Genomic DNA, 21,500 nt, shown 5'->3' on the forward strand with positions numbered 1-21,500 from the left:
TAGGGGTGGAGCCAGGATGTGATGTAATGGCAGGAAGAAGGTGTGTCTTGTTTTTTGCTGGTTCCTGTTTGTTGTTGGCGGCTGCCATGAATCGCGGCCCAGCCATGCCCACCTGTCTTAAAGCCAACTGAGTGTGGACTGAAACCTCCAAAAACTATAATTAATAAACCTTTCCTTTCCCTAATTTGGGCTTCAGGTATTTTGTCTCAGCAATGAGCAAAAAGTAACTAAGACATACCATAAAAAATAAAAAGGACTGGGGGTTGAAAAAGATGGCGGATAGATAACAGCAGCTACAGAGGCTCTCTGAGATAGCCAACTTAGATTCCAAAAATAATACAGCATGGGGAGCCACAAACAGAGGAAGATAAACCCTGCCAACCCAGGAATGAGCTAAGCTGAGAGAAACCAATTAAAAATACAGTCCCGGTGCTATGATTGGAACAGCTAAAGTTTCGGTGCTGCCACTTGAACTCACAGCTTGAATACCCTGCCGCTGCTGCACCTGAGTTGGTGCAGCCAGGATAGCCCGCTAGTTTCAACTCATGGGAGACGAGTGGGAATCAGTGAACCAAATTGAGAGCAGAGCTGGTGGGGAACCCTGCATTGACCTGTGGTGAATGAGGGGAATAAAAACCCTTCCATAGACAAAGAGGCTCCAGCAGATGACATTCTGGGACCAGGCAGACTGGTCGGAACAGGGTGCTGCAGATTCCCCTCTCAAGCAGCACTGGTGGGGAGCACTTGACTTGGGTGACATCACAGACTGAGGCCAAATAGGCTAGCCCTAACCAAGTCCCTATGCCTGACAGTGCACCCTAACTCCGTGAAGCCTTCAGTAGGTTGACCTGGAGGGGTGGGCCCAACATAGGCTGCGTGGGTCTGTACCTCCTAGAACACTGCAGTGGGCGGGACCACCTGGTCAGTGGGCTTCAGACAAACTGAAACTGGCAAAGAAAGAAACTGGGCCTCCTATATACGCCTATATGGAAGGAACAAAAAATATGAGAAGAGGAGGCACCAAGAAAGGGTCCTCAGTCCCCAATCCTGAAAACACTGATCCAGAAAAAGTAAATGCAAAGGAGAATGAGGACAGAAAACATGCAATATCAGGCACGGCACCAACAGATATAAAGCATTGTCTCCAGGACCTCATAGACGAGTTCAAAAGTGAAGTATTTAACCAAGTACAGCTAGATATAAATAGAATAATTAAAGAAATGCTAAGCACCTCCAAAGAAAAAACAGATTGTAGAATGGAAGAACAAAAAAAGGGGATAATTGTTTGATGGAGAAAATAGAGAAAACATAGAATACATGAAGCAGGTTCAAAGACATTCCCAGGAAACTAAAAACTCTATTGAAAGCTGGCATAATAGCTTGAAAGAAACTAAGGATAGATTATCCGAACTGGAGGGCAGGTTTGTAATGTGAGAACATGAAAGAAAAAACACCTTAAAAATAACAAGAAAACAAGCAGTAACAATACAAAGGCTAGAAGATGACAAGAGGATCTATAACTTAAGAATAAAGAATGTGAATGAAGAAGCAGGAGTACAAACAATCCAACTCTACAGAGAATACTACAGGACATTCTAAAGAGAGAGAAAAGCACAAGGATTTCAGGAACAGTGGCAGAGAGGTCCCAACGAACGGAACAAAAAGCGAAATGAAGAAGACAGATAACTAATGACGGAAAAAGAGCACAACAGGATCTCAGGGCATAGACAGCTGTCCTGAAGATACCAGGACATAGCACAGTGGTCATCTTTAATTTCCTATTAACTCAATCAGGATCCCTGTATGACTTACACTGTTGTATCATAACTGATCTTATTAAATCTGACTTGTTTGATTGCTGCTTATTATTGACAGATTTTATTCAATACAGATAGGTTGCTGGTATCAAGTTGAGGAGTATAGACAACTATATTGAAAATGACAATGATTCACCACAATATCCATTCTGATTTGATTACTACCTGTTTTTGTAGCCCTATACTATCTACAAAGTTGTATTTCTATTAATTCTATTATGTACTGATATATTCAATTACACTTTATCTGATGATATAGCCAATTCTGTTGATGATAACAAGAAACAGCACAGTGATCATGGTAGAACTCCTTATATAGCAGTTTTATATGTCTTTTTAGTTTTATGTGACTATAGGAATATGTTTAGTTCTGTCCTGCTTTGTTCTGTTTCTCCCTCTTATACATAAAGGGTAGAAATACATGTTAAGACTCATGCTTGCGTAAAACCTATAAACAGTTTATGAGAACTGATCTTATGACACATGATGAAATGAACAAATACTTTGAAGGAAAGAAAGAGGCACTACAGTACCCAGAGCTGATTCCAGAGTGTTATGATGTGAAATCCAGCAATATTATTAATCTTTGTTCAGAATGATTTTAATCTAATAAATTTTGTTAGGTCTCAACATAAATGAAGATATGGATAAATGTGTACATGTCTAAGTGTATAGGATTGATAGCCATATTACTTAAGTTTTTGTTGGATAGTTGAACAGAACTGTTTGTAGTCTCCCTGGTTGAATTCCTATTTATATGTTCCACTTTGGTATTTTGAACACCAATTTGTGGGGGGACAATATGTATACATCAACTAGTGATTTATTAGTTTATTTCTTTTCTTTGAAAATATGTACTATTTCTACCTGTTTTCTGTTTTGTTTTGTCATTCTTTAAATAAAAATAAATAAATAAAAAGGTCTGAAGATGTTTAGTAACACCCTGGGTTTGATCTCTGTACTGAAACTAAAAAAGAAAGTTCAAGACCTCACCTTTCATAGTTAAGAGCTGAGAGGCAATAAAGTTGGTAAACAAACAGAAATCTTTCTAAGAGTTTAGGAAGAAGAACTACCAGAACTAAAATTTAGCAAAATGCTGAAAACTTATTACTTTTGAGAAGACTAAAAATTGATAGCAAAGGAGGAAGCCTCAAAGTTTTTAATATCTTTTTCACATGAAGGGATTATTTCTAAAAGCATTATTTCTGGTATTTTATAATAAAATTTCTAGATCTCAAGAAAAAAATGGCTTTCATTCAAAAAATGTTGATGGAAAAGAAAGGAGATGAAACTTGATCTGATTAGGCTTACTGCTGATGCTTCTCTTTCTACAGAAACATACCTGAGCTTACTGGCTCATTCCTCCAGTCCTTAATACTGCTCCTACCCAGCAGCCCAGGTTTGAAGGCCACAGACATGCTGGAGAGCTGTGGGCCCAACAACCCTTATAGGTTACAGAGGTGAGCTGGTATTTCTGGAATGACAAGCACTCCCTAAATTTCCTACAGCAAAACAGCATCAGTTCAATAAGAGAGTTCTTGAGACATAACTCCAATTTGGAACAACTCCCAGAGGGAGGCCCCTTGGAGAGTGTAAGAGTGCACTTGTCTATAAGCTAGAAACTGGAACACTGGAACACACAACCTCCTGAGACTCTCACACTTCAGTTATGTAAGTCAGAGAAGCCAGTCATACACCATTTTTGTTCTTTTGACAAAACATATTTTAACTTTCCCTTTCTTTTCTTTTTCTTTCTTTTCTGTAACAGTATGTATGAATGTATTCATTTGGCCCTAGGGATTGAACCCAGAACCTCATGCATGCTAAGCACACATTCTAACACTAGGCTATACTCCTGAGTCCTACACTAATGGCTTTATCATGATATACTGTAATTCATGCACCACACAATGTACCTATTTTAAAGAATGTAGCTCGAGAGTTTTTAGAATATTCCCAGAATTGTATAACCATCATCATAACTAGAACATTTTCAGCATCCCAAGAAGACTCCTCTAAGTCTTCCTTCTCCTCTAAATTCCTCTGCCACCAGGCAAACACAAAGCTTTTCTTCTCCCATCTATAGATGTCCCAGTTCTGGATACTTCATATAGATGAAATGATATAAAATGGTCTTTAACATTTGGCTTCTTTTACTTAGCATGATGTTTACATTTCTTTTTACTTCATATTTTAATAACACAAGAAATACAAATTTGTACTTACTGACTTAAAAAATCAAAAATAAAGAAAGTTGCTGGAGGAGTAGTTCAGTGGTAGGCATTTCCCTGGTATGGACAAGTCCCTGAGTTCAATCACCAGGACTGCCAAAAAAAAAAAAAAGAAGAAGAAGAAAGAAAGAAAGCTTCCCTATGACCACCATTCATCTTTTTCCATTTCTCTAAAGATAACTACTGCTGTGAATGCATTGCCTAACCAAAGGCTCAACAAATGTTTTTCTGTTAAAGTCCAGACAGTAAATATTTTTGAATTTCAAGTCTGCTCTATCTTCATGAAGAGGAGGGATTCAAAGAACACAGCTGAGTGAATGAGTATGGCCGTGTTCTAATAAACTTTATTTATAAAAATAGATTGCGGATAGGCATGATGGTACGTACTGTAATTCCAAAACTCTGGGAGGCTGCAACAAGAGGATCACAAGTTTGAGCCCAACCTGCCTATGCAACATAGCAGCTTAGTGAGATCCTGTCTCAAAAAATGTTTGGGGACGTAGCTTGTATAAAGGCCATGGGGTTCAAAATGAAAAAAATAAAAAACAGATAGCAGGTCAGATGTAACCTATGAACTATAATTTGCCAGCAACTATTATTTTAAAGCATTTAAAAGCAAAAAAAAATCTGCAACAGAGCCACATTCCTGGTTTTTTAATTTTGTTGAAAAATAATCACACCCATTCATTTATACACTGTCTATGGCTATTTTTGTATTATAGAGGTCTCTATTAGAGCGTACATCCACAGAGTCTAAAATTCTCTCTAGCCTTTTGCAGAAAAAGTTTGCTGAACTCTGCTATAGAAAATATACTGCAGGGCTGGGGATTTAGCTCAGCGGCATAAGCGCCTGCCTTGCAAGCAGGTAGTCATGAGTTCGATCCCCGGTACCGATAAAAAGGAAAAAAAAAAAAAAAAAAAAAAGAAAATATACTGCAATTTTTGTACATTCTTTCTATATAATCTTATATTGCAATGTGCTTTTTTTCCTACTTGACCATGTTTTTCTGATCTAACTATGTTCATATGTGTAGATCTAATTAATGCTTTGATATCTTTTTTCTTTTATCGGTGCCAGGAATCGAACTTATGACTGCCTACTTGCAAGGCAGGTACTTATGCCACTGAGCTAAATCCCCAGCCCCCCTAATTAATGCTTTGAAACACATGATCTCTTCCTATGAATTTATCATGTTATTTAGCCACTGTCTAGTGGATAGACATGTGGGTTGCTTCAAATGTTCCAGTTTTGCAAGGTTCACTGCATAAACATCTAAAAAGCACACTTTTGGGCTCAGGTGTGCTTCTCAAGAGTTCACAGCAGGAACGCAGAGGACTCGTATTTTTTCTGGGACAGATGCAGCTCTCCAATGTGGGTGGCCCTTCTCCCACTTCCCGAGGCTTACTTGGCAAAGATAGACTTCAGGGCTGTCAGCAGGCCACAGGTCCCCAGGCCGTTGGTGAATCTGGCACATCTGTCAACAGCTGCAGATGCCAGGCCAAAGAGCTTGCTCACAGAGTGGCTCAGCTCCTGCACACAGTCGATCACTTCACCGTGCTCCTGGCGGCAGAGGCAAACAAGCAAAAGCCATGTCGGACTCCAGAACCCTGGAGAGATAACATTAAGATCGGGAAACCTCCGAGCCCTCTAGTCTGTGGTAAAACCACTGAATGAGATATTAGAAACACTGTCCCCAGCTGTAACAGTTCTTCTAGAGCCCAAGCTGAAAGAGGACACCTACGTGGTCAGTGACACCACGGAAATTAATTCTTGACAGAAAAGTAGGACCCAAGTCTAGTTCATCCTTCTATTTTTCACTTCTTTCCTCTTACTCTGATTAATAAGATTACTTTGCCCTCTAGCTCTTGAGGTAGAATTCGAATTCCCCACATCATTCACTCCCAAAGAATGCAGTGGGAAAGAAATGCTTCTTTCAGGGGAAGAATGCAACTGAAGTAGAACAGACTTTGTGGGTACATCCCTAGAAAATGTGAAAATGGTCAGAGGCAGCAGGTTTCAACCACAGCAACAGTTCTTACATGTCAACTCATTTCATGCTAGAAGCCTTAAACGACTTGAAAACAAAATACTATTTGAAACAGATCTTCCTGGTACCCACACAGCATAACCCATGGATGCCATGTTCCTATGCCTATTCCCGTATCTTCCTTAAACAAAAGATCACCTAATAAGAAATTACTAAATCAAAGAGGCAACTTATTGTGCCTAAGTTTAAGGATTTTATTTTGCTGGATTTTTATTGAGGATTTTAAATAGAAACTAAGTAGCATATTTGTTGTGTCATCTTACATTTGGATTGCAAGACCCAATGAGGCATTTAAGGTCCTCCCTCTCCTTTTTGTTTTGTTTGTTTGCCTGTTTTTTGGTACACTTGATCCTAGTCCCCAACCCCTGCCAGAGTTGGCCAAGGACCTGGCACACAGGCTTCCTAAGTTGGTCATGGCAGTACTGTGACATTACCAAAGGCACAGCGCTGATCTGGATGAGAAGGTTGCTCTCCTCCATATCACCATATTTCAGCTGGTAGGGTTTATAAGGACTATACACGGCATCCACCAGTTCCACAACTTTCACCATGTTGTGCTCATCTGTAAGGAATCAGAAATTTAAAACAACAGTGAACAAAGAATCTGAAATTGGTTGCTAGAATGCAATTGGCATGAGGAACTCTACCAGAATTTTTCCAAGGGTGATTACACTTGTTTAATCCACCTTTATCATATGTGGAAGCTCTTCAACCATCACTTCAGTAAACATCTGAATAAACTCAGGCTTTGTGCACTGTTAGCTTAAAGTACTATTATAGACACCAGCCTCCTCGACCCCACCATTCCATCACAGTTAAGAATCTCTTCAAATGAAAGCACCTGCCTTGCAAGCAGGTGGTTGTGAGTTCGATCCCCAGTACTGATAAAAATGAAAAAGACAACAAAAAAAAAAGAATCTCTTCAAATGAAACCTCTTGCCAGGGTCACGTTGAAAAAGTAGTATTAAACAGAAAAGGCTCTCTAGAAGGAACATTTTCCATTCCAAGTATACCACAGACTTGAAAAAACAAGATTGCCCATACATTGGGATTCCAAAAATGTCTGTTCAGTTACACACCAGTTTAAAACACGTTTGCAGCCAAAATGTAAATGCCCATATTCCACGGCACTGCAATCCAACATAAAAGAATTATCTCAAAGAAATCAATAAATATGCAGTGTACACTGAAGGATGTTCACAGAATCACTGTCAGGATCAGAGTTTTGAAAATCTGAACAGGGTACGGGTAAATATAACAGTCTAGCCAATTTCCTTACATCCTTCTGCTTCTCTCCAATCTCCTCTACATTCAAGACAGAAAACTATTCCCCAACAGAAACCTGGTCACGTAACTACCAGGGACTTCCCAAAATCTTTTCTAGAGCCTGCGCAGCCCTGTGTTGCTTCACCTCAGCACGTATAAGATGGTGGCAATCAAGAGGAAGGCTGGGCTGAGGGTGGAGCTCAGGGGTTGAGAGCGTGCCTAGCATCCGAGAGGCCCTCGGTTCCATCCCCAGCACCACAGAAGAAGAAAGGCCCCAGGTACAGGACTAGACCAAAGGACTTAACTTTTCTATCCCTCTTCTTCAGAAATAAAATAAGGATGACAACGGCAACAATGTTATAAGACTTTCATGAAGACCAGGTAAAATAACATTCACCTAGCAAGTGATAAGTGCTCAGTAAACACGAGTAATTTTTATTACTGCTTTTTCAGTCTTGTTTTCCTTCATTCTTTGCCAAGTCTCAAGTCATATCTCAGTTCCAGAAAGCACCCTGCTCTCTCTTCTGGTCCCACATTGATCCCTCCATCAGAACTGACCTTCCTCTCTCTCCTGCCCCTCTTCCTCCTTCAATACTCATCATGACTCCACCACACTCAATTATCTTTGTATATACAGGCTTAGAACCAGTTGCTTTTCTTCAAATTATTTGTCTGACTTTGTAATTATATGTTCACTAGTGTGACTGTTTAACTCCCATTGGAACAGCCATTCTAGGAGAGCAGGAACCATCTTTTTATGTTCAGCACTGCACCTTCAATAGCCCAAATACTAGTACTAGTCCATTTGTGCTTGAATGAATAAAACAGATATATTTTGACCTATCCAGAACGCAGTCATAAAAAATAATAGCACATACGCACACGTGCACACAAACACATACACACACACACACAGAGGAGGGAACCAGGATTCTCAGTGCAGGACACAGATGATCCAAATAAGTGTAAAAGAAGTAAAAATCTTATAGTTCTGGATTTAACTGGAAAGCATCAGTGTAAACTGTCCAATTTTTTAAAAATGAGTGTGCCCACCAAAACAGCCTAGAAGTAATAATGCAATAATGAGCAATAATGAGCTCAGCAATAATGAGCGCCCTTGGTGCCCAGATCTTGGTTTCTACACATCATTTTCCACTAGAAGAAACCAATCTTATTGGGAAATGCTGACCCTAGGACTGAGCAAAAGAAGTTACAAGGTACTCTTAGAATATTGTGTGACAAAAAGCAAGGAACAACTCAATTTTTTTTTTTTGTCTTTTTCATTTTTATCGATACCGGGGATCGAACTCACAACGGCCTGCTTACAAGGCAGGTGCCTATGCCGCTGAGCTAAATCCCCAGCCCCAAGGCACAACTCAAAAACAGACAGGTACAAAAAGATATGAGAGAGAGCTTGAAGGAGCAATCACAGCCAAAATCTGAAATAATTTGGACATCAGAATGAATGGTATCCCAGCACTTGGGAGGCTGAGGCAAGAAGACTGCTATAAGTTTGAGGCCAGCCTGAACTGCATAATGGTACTCTGCCTCAAAAAGACAAAAAGGGTGCCATGCGTAAGCCACAGGGAGGAGAATAAGAAGTCAGCCACTTTCTGTTGAGTTGGCACCACGCACAGACCACAGAGAAGAGGAACTAAATGCTAGCCCTTTCCTGTAAGTTGGCACCATTCGTGGGTCATGGGAAAGAGAACAAGAAGCCAGCCACTTCCTCTGATAAAGTGCCATGTGTGGGCCACAGGGAAGACAACCAGACACCAAACCCACTCAGTGCATGGGCTAGGAGGCAAGAAGAGCCAAGGTCCTCCTCCCTTTTCCCAGCCAGTAGTGACAGGCTGGTACAGAGAAACAGAGGCTGAGATGATAGCTACTGAAGTAAAATATAACTTAACGCTTGTAGTATTTAGTGTTTCACTGACTTTGCAGGCCTAAAGCTGGTAGTCTAATCATCTATTCAGAGGATAACAATACACAATGCAGCATCTATGGGATCTCCTTCTAAAGGTGGTAGCCATTGTTAATTCTCTGTTATCTTGTTTTAAGATCTGTATCATCTTCATTATTTTGTTTGGTTTGGTTTTATTCTGTTTTGTCTTGTTTGATTTTATGATACCTGATGGCATGGGCAGCTATTTCAAAGATAACAAGATCTATTATGGTAGCTATTTTGGATTTACTATTATCTTGTTTTGAAGTCCTTTATTGTTTCCATTGTTCTATTTTTATTGGTTCTATATTCTTTTCTGTTTTGTTTGATTTTCCTGTGTCTGATGGTGTGGGTAGCTATTCTGAAGACAACAAGAGGTATTATGGTAGTCTCTGTTGATTTCCTATTATCTTGAGATCCTGTGTTCTTATAGCTTGTTTTTATTGGCTTTATTCTGCATGATTGTATCTTCTTTAAAATAAAAAGAAATTTTAAAGACAAAAAAAATGAAAAACTGGTAAACTAAGCAAGTGATGCATCATGCCTGTAATCCCAAAATTTAGAGAGCTTGAACAGGAGGATCATTACTATAAGCCCAGCTGGGCAACTGTGTAAGACAAACAAACAAAAAAAAGACAGCTGGGGATGTTGTTTATTACAAGGACCTGGACAATAAAAAACAAAAATAAAAAAATGGTAACAATGAATCATAACACAATGAATAATTTTTAAAGAATCAATGAATTCATAGTAATACTAAAGAAGTAGAAAGAAAGATTTTTTTTTTTTTGTCTTTTTCCTTTTTATTGGTACCAGGGATCTAACTCACGACTGCTTGCTTGCAAGGCAGGCGATTATGCCGCTGAGCTAAATCCCCAGCCCCGAGAGATATTTTCTTTACAAAAGAATGCTAGAATTGAAAATCATCATTTTATAATCAGCATTGTAAGTTTACTCAAGCAAGGATTATCAATGGATGCTAAAATCATTGGGTATATGTTTCTTGGGGAATGGTATATTCCAGAGTTCATAGCATCATCCCACAGAATATTTAATAGAGAGTTCTGGCAGATACACTTACCAAATGATTAACCTATCATGTTACCAACAATTAGATATTCTGTGTCTTCTTACATGATGCAATGGGAAGTATGCATCAATATCAATGCAATATTTCTGCCAAAAATGCTTGCTATAAATCTAACAATAAGGAAAGAACTGGGCAATTCCAGAAAGTGGGAATTTCCACAAGAATAGCTACTCATCTTCTTAAAAAATATCAGTGTCAGGGGCTGGGGATTTAGCTCAGTGGCATAAGCACCTGCCTTACAAGCATGCAATTCTGAGTTCGATCCCTGGTATCAAAAAAAAAAGTCAGTGTCATGAAAGACAAAACATAGGTGAAGTGACTTTTAGATTAAAAGAGATAGAATAATTCAATGCAAGGTATGAATCACAGCTGAAGGCAGAGGTCATCAGCAGTTAGAGACCTATGGAGCCAGATGTGGGGTGCACATCAGTAACTCCTACACTCCAGGAGATCACAAGTTTGAGCTCAGCCTGGGCTACACAGTGACTTAGTAAGATCCTGTCTAAAAATAAAAAATTAGAAAAGGTCTGGAGGGGCTGGGGGTTTAGCTCAGCGGCATAAGCACCTGCCTTGCAAGCAGGCGGTCGTGAGTTTGATCCCCGGTACCGATAAAAATGAAAAAGACAAAAAAAAAAAAAAGAAAAGAAAAGGTCTGGAACAGGACTCAGTGCAAAGGCTCTAGGTTCAATCCTCAGTACCATAGGAAAGAAAAAAAAGATATCTGTGGAACCAGAATATCTTAATAGAGATTACAAGATACGACAATATGGAATCAGCATAGCTTCTTGAGTGTGATAATGATAACAAAATACCTTACCACAAACACATTTAAGTACACACACATTCATATACAAAATCTGCACATACAATCAAAATGCTGTTTCTAGATAGCAAATTTAAGATTTTTTTGCCTGCCTTTCATGTTCAGTAAGTTGTATAATAAATATGCATTGCCCATTAATTATAAAATCAACCTAGGGGGCTGGGGATTTACCTCAGCAGCATAAGCATCTGCCTTGCAAACATGCAGTCATGAGTTCAATCCCCGGTACCAAAGGAAAAAAAAGTCTAAAATCAATGTAAATTATTTTTAAATTTCACTTTCTATTGTAAAATTTTTACACATTTTAAATTATAACATGTACATATATTAACTATTAAAATAACAGAAAAAACGCTTTTTGGCCTTTTTTCTTTGTTGAGGACAGGGTGTCACGGTTTATGTTAGTGACCCCCAGGCCTCATGCATTTGAATTGTGCGTTTGTGATTGGTTCATTGTCTAGCGCTTGGATTGGGGGTGTGAGTGCTACACTGGCCTAGGGGTGGAACCAGGATGTGATGTAATGGCAGGAAGAAGGCGTGTTTTGCTCTCTTGTGGTTTCTGCCTTGTTGTTTGCACGAACTGCAGCCCAGCCATGCCAGTCTGCCTTGGAGCTAACTGAGAATGGACTGAAACCTCCAAAAATTGTAAGAAATAAACCTTTCCTTTCCCAACTTTGGGCTTCAGGTATTTTATCTCAGCAATGAGTAAAAAGTAACTAAGACACAGGGTTTCAATATGCAGTTCTGGCTGGTCTAGAATCCACTTTGTAGCATAGGCTGCCCTCAAACACACAGCAATCCTCCTGCCTCAGCCTCCTGAGTGCTGGGATTATAGGCCTGTATCACCACACATGGCCTATACATGTAATTTTTATAATATAGTTTCCAAAGTTGCTAACAACCAAAGTAAAAAACTAAAATGATGTCATTCATTTTCTAAGAACCTGACCATGAAGAACAAATAGCCTAGTGCTGGTGAGGACATGGGAGAATTCATACCCTCGTGCACAAACAACAGATCAAAAATAGGCACAGTCAGACAGGGTGGTATCTGCCTGTAATCCCAATCTCAGCGGGCTGAGTTAGGAGGTTCACCACAAATTCAAAGCCACCTGGACTACACAGTGAGTTCAAAGCCAGCTTGGGATATATAGTAAGACCTGTCTCAAAAACAAAACAAAAAAACAGGCAGAGGAGGGCAGAAAGAGCAATATGAAAAAATGTTCATTTCTTTAAAATGTTCATTTCTTAGCTACTATAATTCTAAACTTATCCTAAGAAACAATCAGAGCTGTGTTAAAAAATTAATAACTTGGGGCTGGGGATTTAGCTCAGCGGCATAAGTACCTGCCTTGCAAGAGCGTGGTCGTGAGTTCAATCCCTGGTACCGATTTAAAAAAAAAAAATTAATGAGTAAGGGCTGGGGATACAGATCAACAGTACAATATCTGCCTGGCAAATGCAAGGTCCTACGTTCAATGCCCAGTACCAAAATAAAAATAATAATAATTATTAGCAAGATAGTTCATAATAGTCTTACATTAGTGTTTAAAAAGTATAAGTCATACTATAAAGCAGTTGTTAAAAATCACAGTATAGGGGGCTGGGGATTTAGCTCAGCAGCATGAGCGCCTGCCTTGCAAGCAGGCAGTTGTGAATTCGATCCCCGGTACCGATAAAAAGGAAAAAGACAAAAAAAAACAACAACAACAACAACAATAAAAATCACAGTATAGGATAATATTTAATGACAATAAGACAAGACATGTTATTTTGAGCAAAAAAGGGATTACAAAATTGTACACCACCAATATTCAATAATATTTTGTATATTACATTGTGATTAGATTATAACATATACACATAATACAGGAATATTTTGTATATTTTTACATATTATATATGTATTATATGTTCAATGTTTTTATTAATATTTGTAAACTATGTATATTTACACTTGAATAACTGGGAAGAAATGTAGTAGAATATTGCCACTGGCTGAGTGATAAGGTTATGAATCATGTCTATCCTATTTTTATTTTCATGTATGTTTCCGAAGTTTCTTTCAGTTAAAAAAAAAAAAAGAAAACCTCTATGTTTTGCTTTTTGTTTTTTCAAGACAGGGTCTCACTATGTAGCTCAGCATGGCCTTGAACTCACTGTGTAGCCCAGGTTGGCCTCAAACTTGCAGTGATCTTCCTGCCTCAGTCTCTCAAGAGCTGGGATGACAAATATGTGCTACTATGCCTGGCTAAGAAAAAATCTTTTGCAAAACCTCAAACGGAACTGTCAAATATTTAAACTGCTATGGCTGACAACAAAACGCATCTCTGACTCACTCTTGGGTCTTCACAAAAGCCTGTCTCCAAAGAGAGGAACACAACTTCCTCCCTGTGCCACCTCATCCCACTCTGCTCCAGGAGCACGCAGTCTGCACCATCCTCAGTCTCTTGGACCAGGCCACTGAGGTCCTCTGGAAGCCACTCATATCCCCATTCCCCTCCCACAACTGAGACCTGACCCAAGACTGCCCAAGACATGTATGAATCATCAATAAACACACTCCCTGGAATGTATAGGCGATTACCCACAAGTGTAATTAAAGAAAATAACTATTAAATAAACACAGTTAGTAACACACAGCAGCCTCCTGGCTTGAACAAGGCTTTCCCAAGCTGTTTCCTGATTTGATGGCAGTATGTATCACGAGGTCTATGTTACTTAAAAATGCATGATGCTTCTCACATTGACGGAAGACAGCTAGGAAACAGAATAAGAACTGTTTACCTACCTGGGAATAAAGACTGTTTTCATTCCAGTTGGTCATGGGGAAAGCCTGTTTTCCCTGCAGCCACCTTCAATCCTAACATACAATCTCCTCCCCTGAAACGCTTCACAAACTTCTTCTAGCCAACGTGTTCTTTGAAATTTACTTTTAAGGTTCAGTCACCTGAGGTTTATGACTTGAAAGAAAGACAGCAGCCTCCCAGTGACACATGCTGCCAACTCGCTGTCACCATTTCTACCCACCTCCCAGTTAAGCCTCTTTTACATTCTATACTATGGCACAACCTTCGCCTGAGTACCGAGTACCTAGGCAGTACTGGGGCTGGACAAATACATTAAAACATTGTTTCCACGATGGCAATTCTTCCATGCACACAGCTTTCACATGTGTGGAAGAGGAAAAGATTAATTCCTTCTGTTTCTACCCAGTCATCAGAAAAGGCAAACAAATTTAGACCCCACAAACTTCAAAAAGAGCTAGTGAAGGCAAGCCAGAGAAGGGAGGAAGGAATACTTACTGTCGGGAGCCGAGCCAGAGGACCTGCCTAAGCAGATGAGGCCTGTAGGAAAGAGCGAAGCCTTCAGTAGATTACCCCTCCCATCGAATGATGCCAAGATGGCGCCCATTTCCTACTTCCGTATTCTTACCCTCAGCTTCTGCCTAGCTACAGCTGATGTCCCCCAATCAGACTTTGCCACGCCTTGTTACCCTATAGGACAGGACTATAGATATAAGGACAGAGCAGGAGGTAGAGAGGAAGAGAAGACACGCAGACCATAGAGAGTGGAGGACTACGCGGGGTTACTCAACAGAGAGAGCCCCGAGTCCGATCAGGGAGGAACGTTCCGGGGACGACCTGTGTGGAGAGTCAATAAACGCGACCTCTGTCTCTGCATTCTGGTGTGTCATGTGAGTCAGTTCCCCTGCCGGTCAGGGGTTCAGAGGCCGCGCGGCGCATTTTGGTGGCCCGTACGGGGAGCTGATCACCCCCGTACTGCAGAGACAGACCGCTTTTGGCTTACCACACGGCAGAGGTCGTCGGCCAGGTAAGTTGGGAGTACGCCTGGGCCCTGGGTGGCGCGCACCTACAGGGCAAGTTTCTTAACTCCCCTGGTGTACATACGCCAGGTATCGAGGTGAGCAGATCTTAGCCACCCGAGGGTATCTTTTGATAGAATATGGGCCAATTACCGAGCAAAGAGGCTGGGGATTTAGCCAAGGCCCTTAAGAGACTGTTAAAAACAAAAGATCTTGGGGTAAGTCGTGCCACTCTCGAGCTGTTTATTGCCGAGATTGACCGGATAGCCCCGTGGTTCCTACCCACGGGACGTTTGACTTTGCCTTCATGGGAGAGGTTGGGGGGGGATCTGGCCTCTGCCGAGCTCGGCGGGGACTTATCCCCTTCCGTTCGCCCCTTGTGGGAGATGATACATACCTGCTTAGAGAAGGAAAACGAGGGTTTCCCGCCCGCTGTCCATGGTGCAGGTATCGAAGAGGTGAGAGAAGCCTTCGAACGGGCGAAAGCTGAAAACTCTAGGGAAGGTTCCCTTCGGGAGGAAGACCCCAGGGGGGAGGAATCGGACTCGTCTGATTCCTATTATGAAGAAGCACAGTCCAGGAAAAGCATCTACGGGGGTCTCCGACGCGAGCTCCGCGCCATCTCAATGGGGGACGCGGAGGGAGAAAAAGAGAAACCCTCTGCTGACCCCTGCTGGCGACAGGAGAAATTACCTTCGGCCCCACCTTGGGACCTATTTCTGGAGGCGGTGCGCCGTGAGGAACTGTGCCACCAGGGGGCGCAGAGTGAGGTTAGGAGACTGGCGGCTACTATCGGTCCCCGCCCATCGCCACCGTCCTATGCTGAGCCGCCTCGGGGTTCAAGATACTTCCATGGCTCGCTCTGGCGTTCTAAATGGTGGGCGGGACCAAGGATGCCGGAACCAGGGATAGACGTGGGCCCCTATGGAGTGTACCCCATACAAGTTGCCCCAGGCCAGGGTAGGAATGTGTGGGAGCCTTTTGACCTTAAGCAGATAAAAGAGTTGAAAAGCGCGGTCACGACTTTTGGCCCCGAAGCTCCATACACGGTGGCAATACTAGAAAATCTCTGCTCTATTCCCCTTACGCCTGGGGATTGGGCCCAATTGGCTAAGGCCTGCCTTCCAGCTGGCAGCTATCTGGATTGGAGGGCTTGGTATGCTGAGTACGCAGCAGAACAGGCAGAGAGGAATGCTGCCGGGGGTCATAGGGGATGGAGCAGAGACATGTTAACGGGGGAGGGGCAATATGCTGAAGATCAAACGCAGTACCCCAGTGCAGTCTACGAGCAGATCAATACTATTGGAATGCGAGCCTGGAAACAGGTAAGCGGCTCTGGGACCGCATCCGCATGCCTCTCTAAGGTAGTTCAAGGCACCGCAGAACCATTTGTAGATTTTGTGGCTAGAATGCAAGATGCAGCAGAAAAGATTTTCCCTAGTAAGGAGACAGCTCTACCACTGGTCAAGCAACTGATTTTCGAACAATGTACTAAAGAATGCAGGGCAGCAATCGCACCACATAAGAACAAGGACTTAAACACCTGGATAAGAATTTGCAGGGAGATAGGGGGCCCCCTTTCCAACGCAGGTGTGGCCGCCCTGCTCGCAGCGGCTACCAATAACAAAATAAAGGCCAGAGAGAGGCCCCAAGGAGGCGCCTGCTTCACTTGCGGAAAGCTAGGGCATCTGAAGCGTGAGTGCCCCCAAAGGAATCGCTCCGGCGGATCCGTCCAAGGGGGAGGGGAGATTTGCAGGCGCTGCCGGAAAGGAGCTCACCGTGCTGAGGACTGTCGTTCCATCTTTGATAGTGACGGAAACCGCTTGAGTGGCAGACAGCTATCAGAGACAAAAAACAGCCAGAGGGGGCCCCTCCAAGGAGTGGGCCCCCAGACCCTGAGAATGTCCCCTCGAGACAGCCAAACCTCACAAGAGCCACGCTCGGCTCGGGAGGACTGGACCTCTGTGCCACCACCAGACTCATACTAACGCCTGAATTGGGTACCCAAATCGTAGAAACCCCATGTTGTGGACCGCTGCCTGAGGGGACAGTTGGACTGGTGTTGGGTAGAGCTTCAGCTGCCCTGCAAGGTCTCATTGTTGTCCCCGGAGTCATTGATTCTGACTACACAGGCCGCATAAAAATTCTGGTCCGATCCCCTAACGGAACTCTGGTCATTAACGAGGGAGATAAGATAGCGCAGCTTTTGTTGCTCCCCAGCCTTCACGGAAAATTCCCCTCTCAGCAGAGGATCAGGGGCGGTAGGGGACCAGGCGCGGGGTCGGGGATTTTCGAAGGGCTGCATTTGACACTTGACAAAAGACCCATGTTATCATTGAGAATAAATGGGAGAAAAATTACAGGGCTTTTGGACACTGGGGCCGATCGGTCTATCATCTCTAAGAAGGACTGGCCCTCTAGTTGGCCCACAAATACAGCAGACAACACACTTCAAGGGTTAGGGATGGTGACAGCTCCTCAGGTTAGTGCCATAACCCTGCCTTGGTGTGATGAGGAAGGCCACCAGGGTCATTTCCAGCCTTTTGTCCTACAACTGCCAGTGTCTCTGTGGGGGAGAGACATCCTTACCCAGATGGACGTCACCCTTACATCCAATTGTTCTCCTCAGGCCAAGGGCATGCTTAAGAATCAAGGGTATATCCCCGGCAAGGGCTTGGGCTCTGCCCTACAGGGCCAGACTTCCCCTGTACCTATGGAGAAGAAGGAAGGCAGACATGGCCTGGGTTTTTTCTAGGGGCCACTGAAGAAGTTCTCCTACCCACCCCGATTAAAATCACTTGGAAGTCCCCAAGTCCAGTTTGGGTACCTCAGTGGCCCCTGCCCAAGGAGAAGCTCTCAGCACTAACGGAAATAATAAAAACCCAGCTTCAAGCTGGACACTTAAAGCCGTCGACTTCCCCATGGAATACCCCCATTTTTGTCATCAGGAAGAAATCAGGCAGATGGAGGCTGCTCCATGATTTGAGAGCGATCAATGCGCAGATGCAACCCTTAGGGGCAGTTCAAAGGGGGCTTCCGGCACTCTCAGCGATCCCAAGACATTGGCCAGTCTATGTCATAGACCTTAAGGATTGTTTTTTCTCTATTCCCCTGCATCCAGAAGACACCCATCGATTTGCCTTCACCCTGCCCACGGTTAACCAGGAGAGCCCTGATCTCAGATACGAATGGGTGGTCCTACCTCAGGGTATGGCCAACAGTCCCTCTATGTGTCAAATCTATTTGGATTCCTTGCTGACCCCTATACGAAAAGCCTTCCCCAAGATTAGATGCGTTCATTATATGGATGACCTGCTTATCAGTGCAAAGGAAACAAAAATGTTAGAAGATATGTTAGGCCAACTGGTCAAGGCCCTGAGAAAGGCTAACTTGAACATTGCCCCTGACAAGATTCAAAGGGGAGAAGTGGTGACCTACTTGGGTGCCAAACTCTCCTCTACTCTGGTTTCTCCGCAGAAGGTAACCATCAGAACGGATAATCTCACCACTTTAAATGACATGCAGAAGTTATTAGGAGATATAAACTGGGTCAGACCTTACTTACATGTCTCCAATTCTGACTTAAAGCCTCTGTTTGATCTCTTGAAGGGGGACCCGGACATTGCCTCCCCCAGAGAGTTCACCCCAGAGGCCAGGGTTGCCTTAGAGAGGGTTGAAAAGGCCATAAGTAGAGCTACTTTACAGAGGATTGACCCAGGACAGCCTTTCGAAATCTGCTTGCTGCAGACCAGATGTCAGCCCACGGCGGTGATTTGGCAAAAGGGACCACTCCTGTGGGTGCACCCTAAGGTCTCACCTGCCAAGGTCATTGAACACTACCCGGAATCAGTTGCTTCTCTGGCATTGGAGGCGCACAGTAGAGCGATCCAACATCTTGGTTCCCCGCCTTATGCCATTCGGGTGCCCTATACTGCTTCTCAGATAAAGACCCTGACCGCCTGCCTGGATACTTGGACCATCTTGAGATGCGTGTTCCCCGGGGATATAGATAATCAATTTCCTAAGGACCCCATACTACAGTTTGTTACTCAACATCCGGTGATATTCCCAAAGATCACCGCCTCCGCACCTCTTGCTCATGCAACAACTATCTATACTGATGGGTCGAAAACCGGGATAGGGGCCTATGTAGTCTCAGGTAAGTCTCCGGTTACCATACAGTTTGAACCAGATCAACCACAGGTGGTAGAGTTGTTGATTGTACAAACAGTTCTCCAAAAATTTTCAGAGGCCCTCAATATTGTTTCTGATTCGAAATACGTTGTTAATGCCCTACAGGTCCTGGAAACTGCGGGCCCAATCAAGCCAACCTCTAAAGTAACAAACTTGTTCTTATCTATCCAGGCATTGCTCACGAGTAGACACCATAAAGTGTTTATCACTCATATAAGAGCACATACGCACCTACCGGGGCCCATGGTGCAGAGCAATGCGGCCGCGGATGCGGCTACTCGCCCGCTATGGATTCTCAATATACTGTCCCCACTGGAACAAGCCCGTCAATTTCATGACAAATTTCATGTTAATGCCAGGACTCTTGCCAATACATTCCATATCCCCAGAGCAGATGCACGCGACATTGTGCGACTCTGTGGCTCATGTGACACCCATTCGCCTGTAGTGTCAGTCGGAGTTAACCCTAGGGGGTTGACCCCCGGCGACATTTGGCAGATGGATGTCACTCATGTGGCAGAGTTTGGTTCTCTAAAGTATGTTCATGTCTCCATAGACACCTGCTCTCATATAATCTTTGCGTCAGCGGAAACAGGGGAAAAGGTGTCTAATGTGATTAACCACTGCCTGGCAGCATGGGCAGCCTGGGGAAAACCCAGACATCTCAAAACAGACAATGGCCCAGCATACACTGGGAAATCTTTTGCAAAATTTTGTGAAACCATGCAAGTCCAGTTAAAACATGGAATCCCCTATAACCCACAAGGACAGGGCATCATTGAGAGAGCCCATAAAACCCTCAAAAACATCTTAACAAAACAAAAAGGGGGAATAGGCCACAGCCTGACCCCAAAAGCAAGACTATCCATGGCACTGTTTACATATAATTTTTTGAATCAAAACTGCAATGATCGCTCCCCGGCGATGGAGCATTGTAGCCCTTCTCCCGCCAACAAAGGATGGGTAAAGTGGAAGGATGTCCTAACGGGACAGTGGATGGGCCCGGATCCAGTGGTCAGCTGGAACCGAGGCGCGGTTTGTGTGTCCCCACAGGAAAAGGAACCACTGTGGGTACCGGAGCGATTGATAAGAAAGACTCCAAGCCCCACAAAGGAAGAAAAAGGAGAAGGGGACCATAATGCTAAGGACCAACTTGACAACGCAGAAGGAGAACAATGACACCCTAGCCAAGGCACCGAACCACCTACTGCTGGGTGTGGTAATGTATACTCTGGTATTCCTCTTTGGGGTCTGCCTGGGACGGAGCGCCTTCTTGTTTGCTCATGCACCGCGCCCTGTCAACTGGCATAAAATATGCCTGGCGGTACTACTGCTGATTAACGGTGCTTATGCTGAAATAGTATGGGGGGCTACATCCCCCAGCCCTGTCCATTGTTTCAGTTACATCTCCAACCCTCCCGCGAACCTATGCCCACAACTGTACAGCTAGATTGCCATGCCTTCCTGATGCCCCGATTACTTCCCATGAGTTCAATATCACTGTGCCCCTCTCTAATGATATGGTGGTTTTCTCCACCTTTAAGCCCCCAAATGCTTCCTCGCTGCCCAACTGGATCATGTTTACTGAGGAAAGCATCAGTTGGGGACCGAGAAAGACAGGTGCCGCTGGATGGCATCCTTCTTCCCCGAGGAGATGAGTGATGGAGTCAATGACGGGTAAGGCGGGAGGGGCTCTCCCGACCAACCTAAGACAGACCCCACTCTATTAGGGTCCTCTCATGGAGCTAAGTTGTTGGCATTGAGATGCGAGACCAAGGGTACTGCAGTGCCACCCGCCCCAAAGCTGGGGGGAAGGCAGGAATGAATGTCTATATGCATCCAGGTTCGGTTCACAAAAGCCTGGCCTTGCGAAAAAATGAACCACTCACCTCAAGCATGGTCCTAGCGCGAGGATATGCATCGAAATGAGGTGATGCACAGCGGGGTATAGACCTCTACATTCTCTCATGCCGTGGCCTACAAAGTAGGCCCACTCCCAGGTATCTAACAACATCATACCTTGGAGGGACCCTTAGATCCACCGCCTTTAATAAAGAAAAAAGGGGGAGATGTCGGGAGCCGAGCCAGAGGACCTGCCTAAGCAGATGAGGCCTGTAGGAAAGAGCGAAGCCTTCAGTAGATTACCCCTCCCATCGAATGATGCCAAGATGGCGCCCATTTCCTACTTCCGTATTCTTACCCTCAGCTTCTGCCTAGCTACAGCTGATGTCCCCCAATCAGACTTTGCCACGCCTTGTTA

At 43.5% G+C, this 21,500-nt stretch overlaps 1 protein-coding gene across 5 annotated transcripts in view; it reads right to left on the reverse strand.

Annotated features, from left to right (window-relative positions):
• Nucleotides 1-21,500, reverse strand: part of Cog7 (component of oligomeric golgi complex 7) — a 94,951-nt gene that overhangs the window by 45,431 nt on the left and 28,020 nt on the right. For all 5 annotated transcript variants that reach the window (XM_063226660.1, XM_063226659.1, XM_063226658.1 and 2 more), the window contains exons 8-9: nt 6,531-6,658; nt 5,455-5,609 (exon numbers count right to left, since the gene is read on the reverse strand). In XM_063226660.1, coding sequence (XP_063082730.1) covers nt 5,455-5,609; nt 6,531-6,658 — 283 coding nt within the window. The remainder of the gene's footprint in view (nt 1-5,454; nt 5,610-6,530; nt 6,659-21,500) is intronic.

The sequence above is a fragment of the Cavia porcellus genome, unplaced genomic scaffold, assembly GCF_034190915.1.
Source record: "Cavia porcellus strain 051 isolate PalLab524CR breed Dunkin Hartley unplaced genomic scaffold, mCavPor4.1 scaffold_16, whole genome shotgun sequence".
Classification (NCBI taxonomy): Eukaryota; Metazoa; Chordata; class Mammalia; order Rodentia; family Caviidae; genus Cavia; species Cavia porcellus.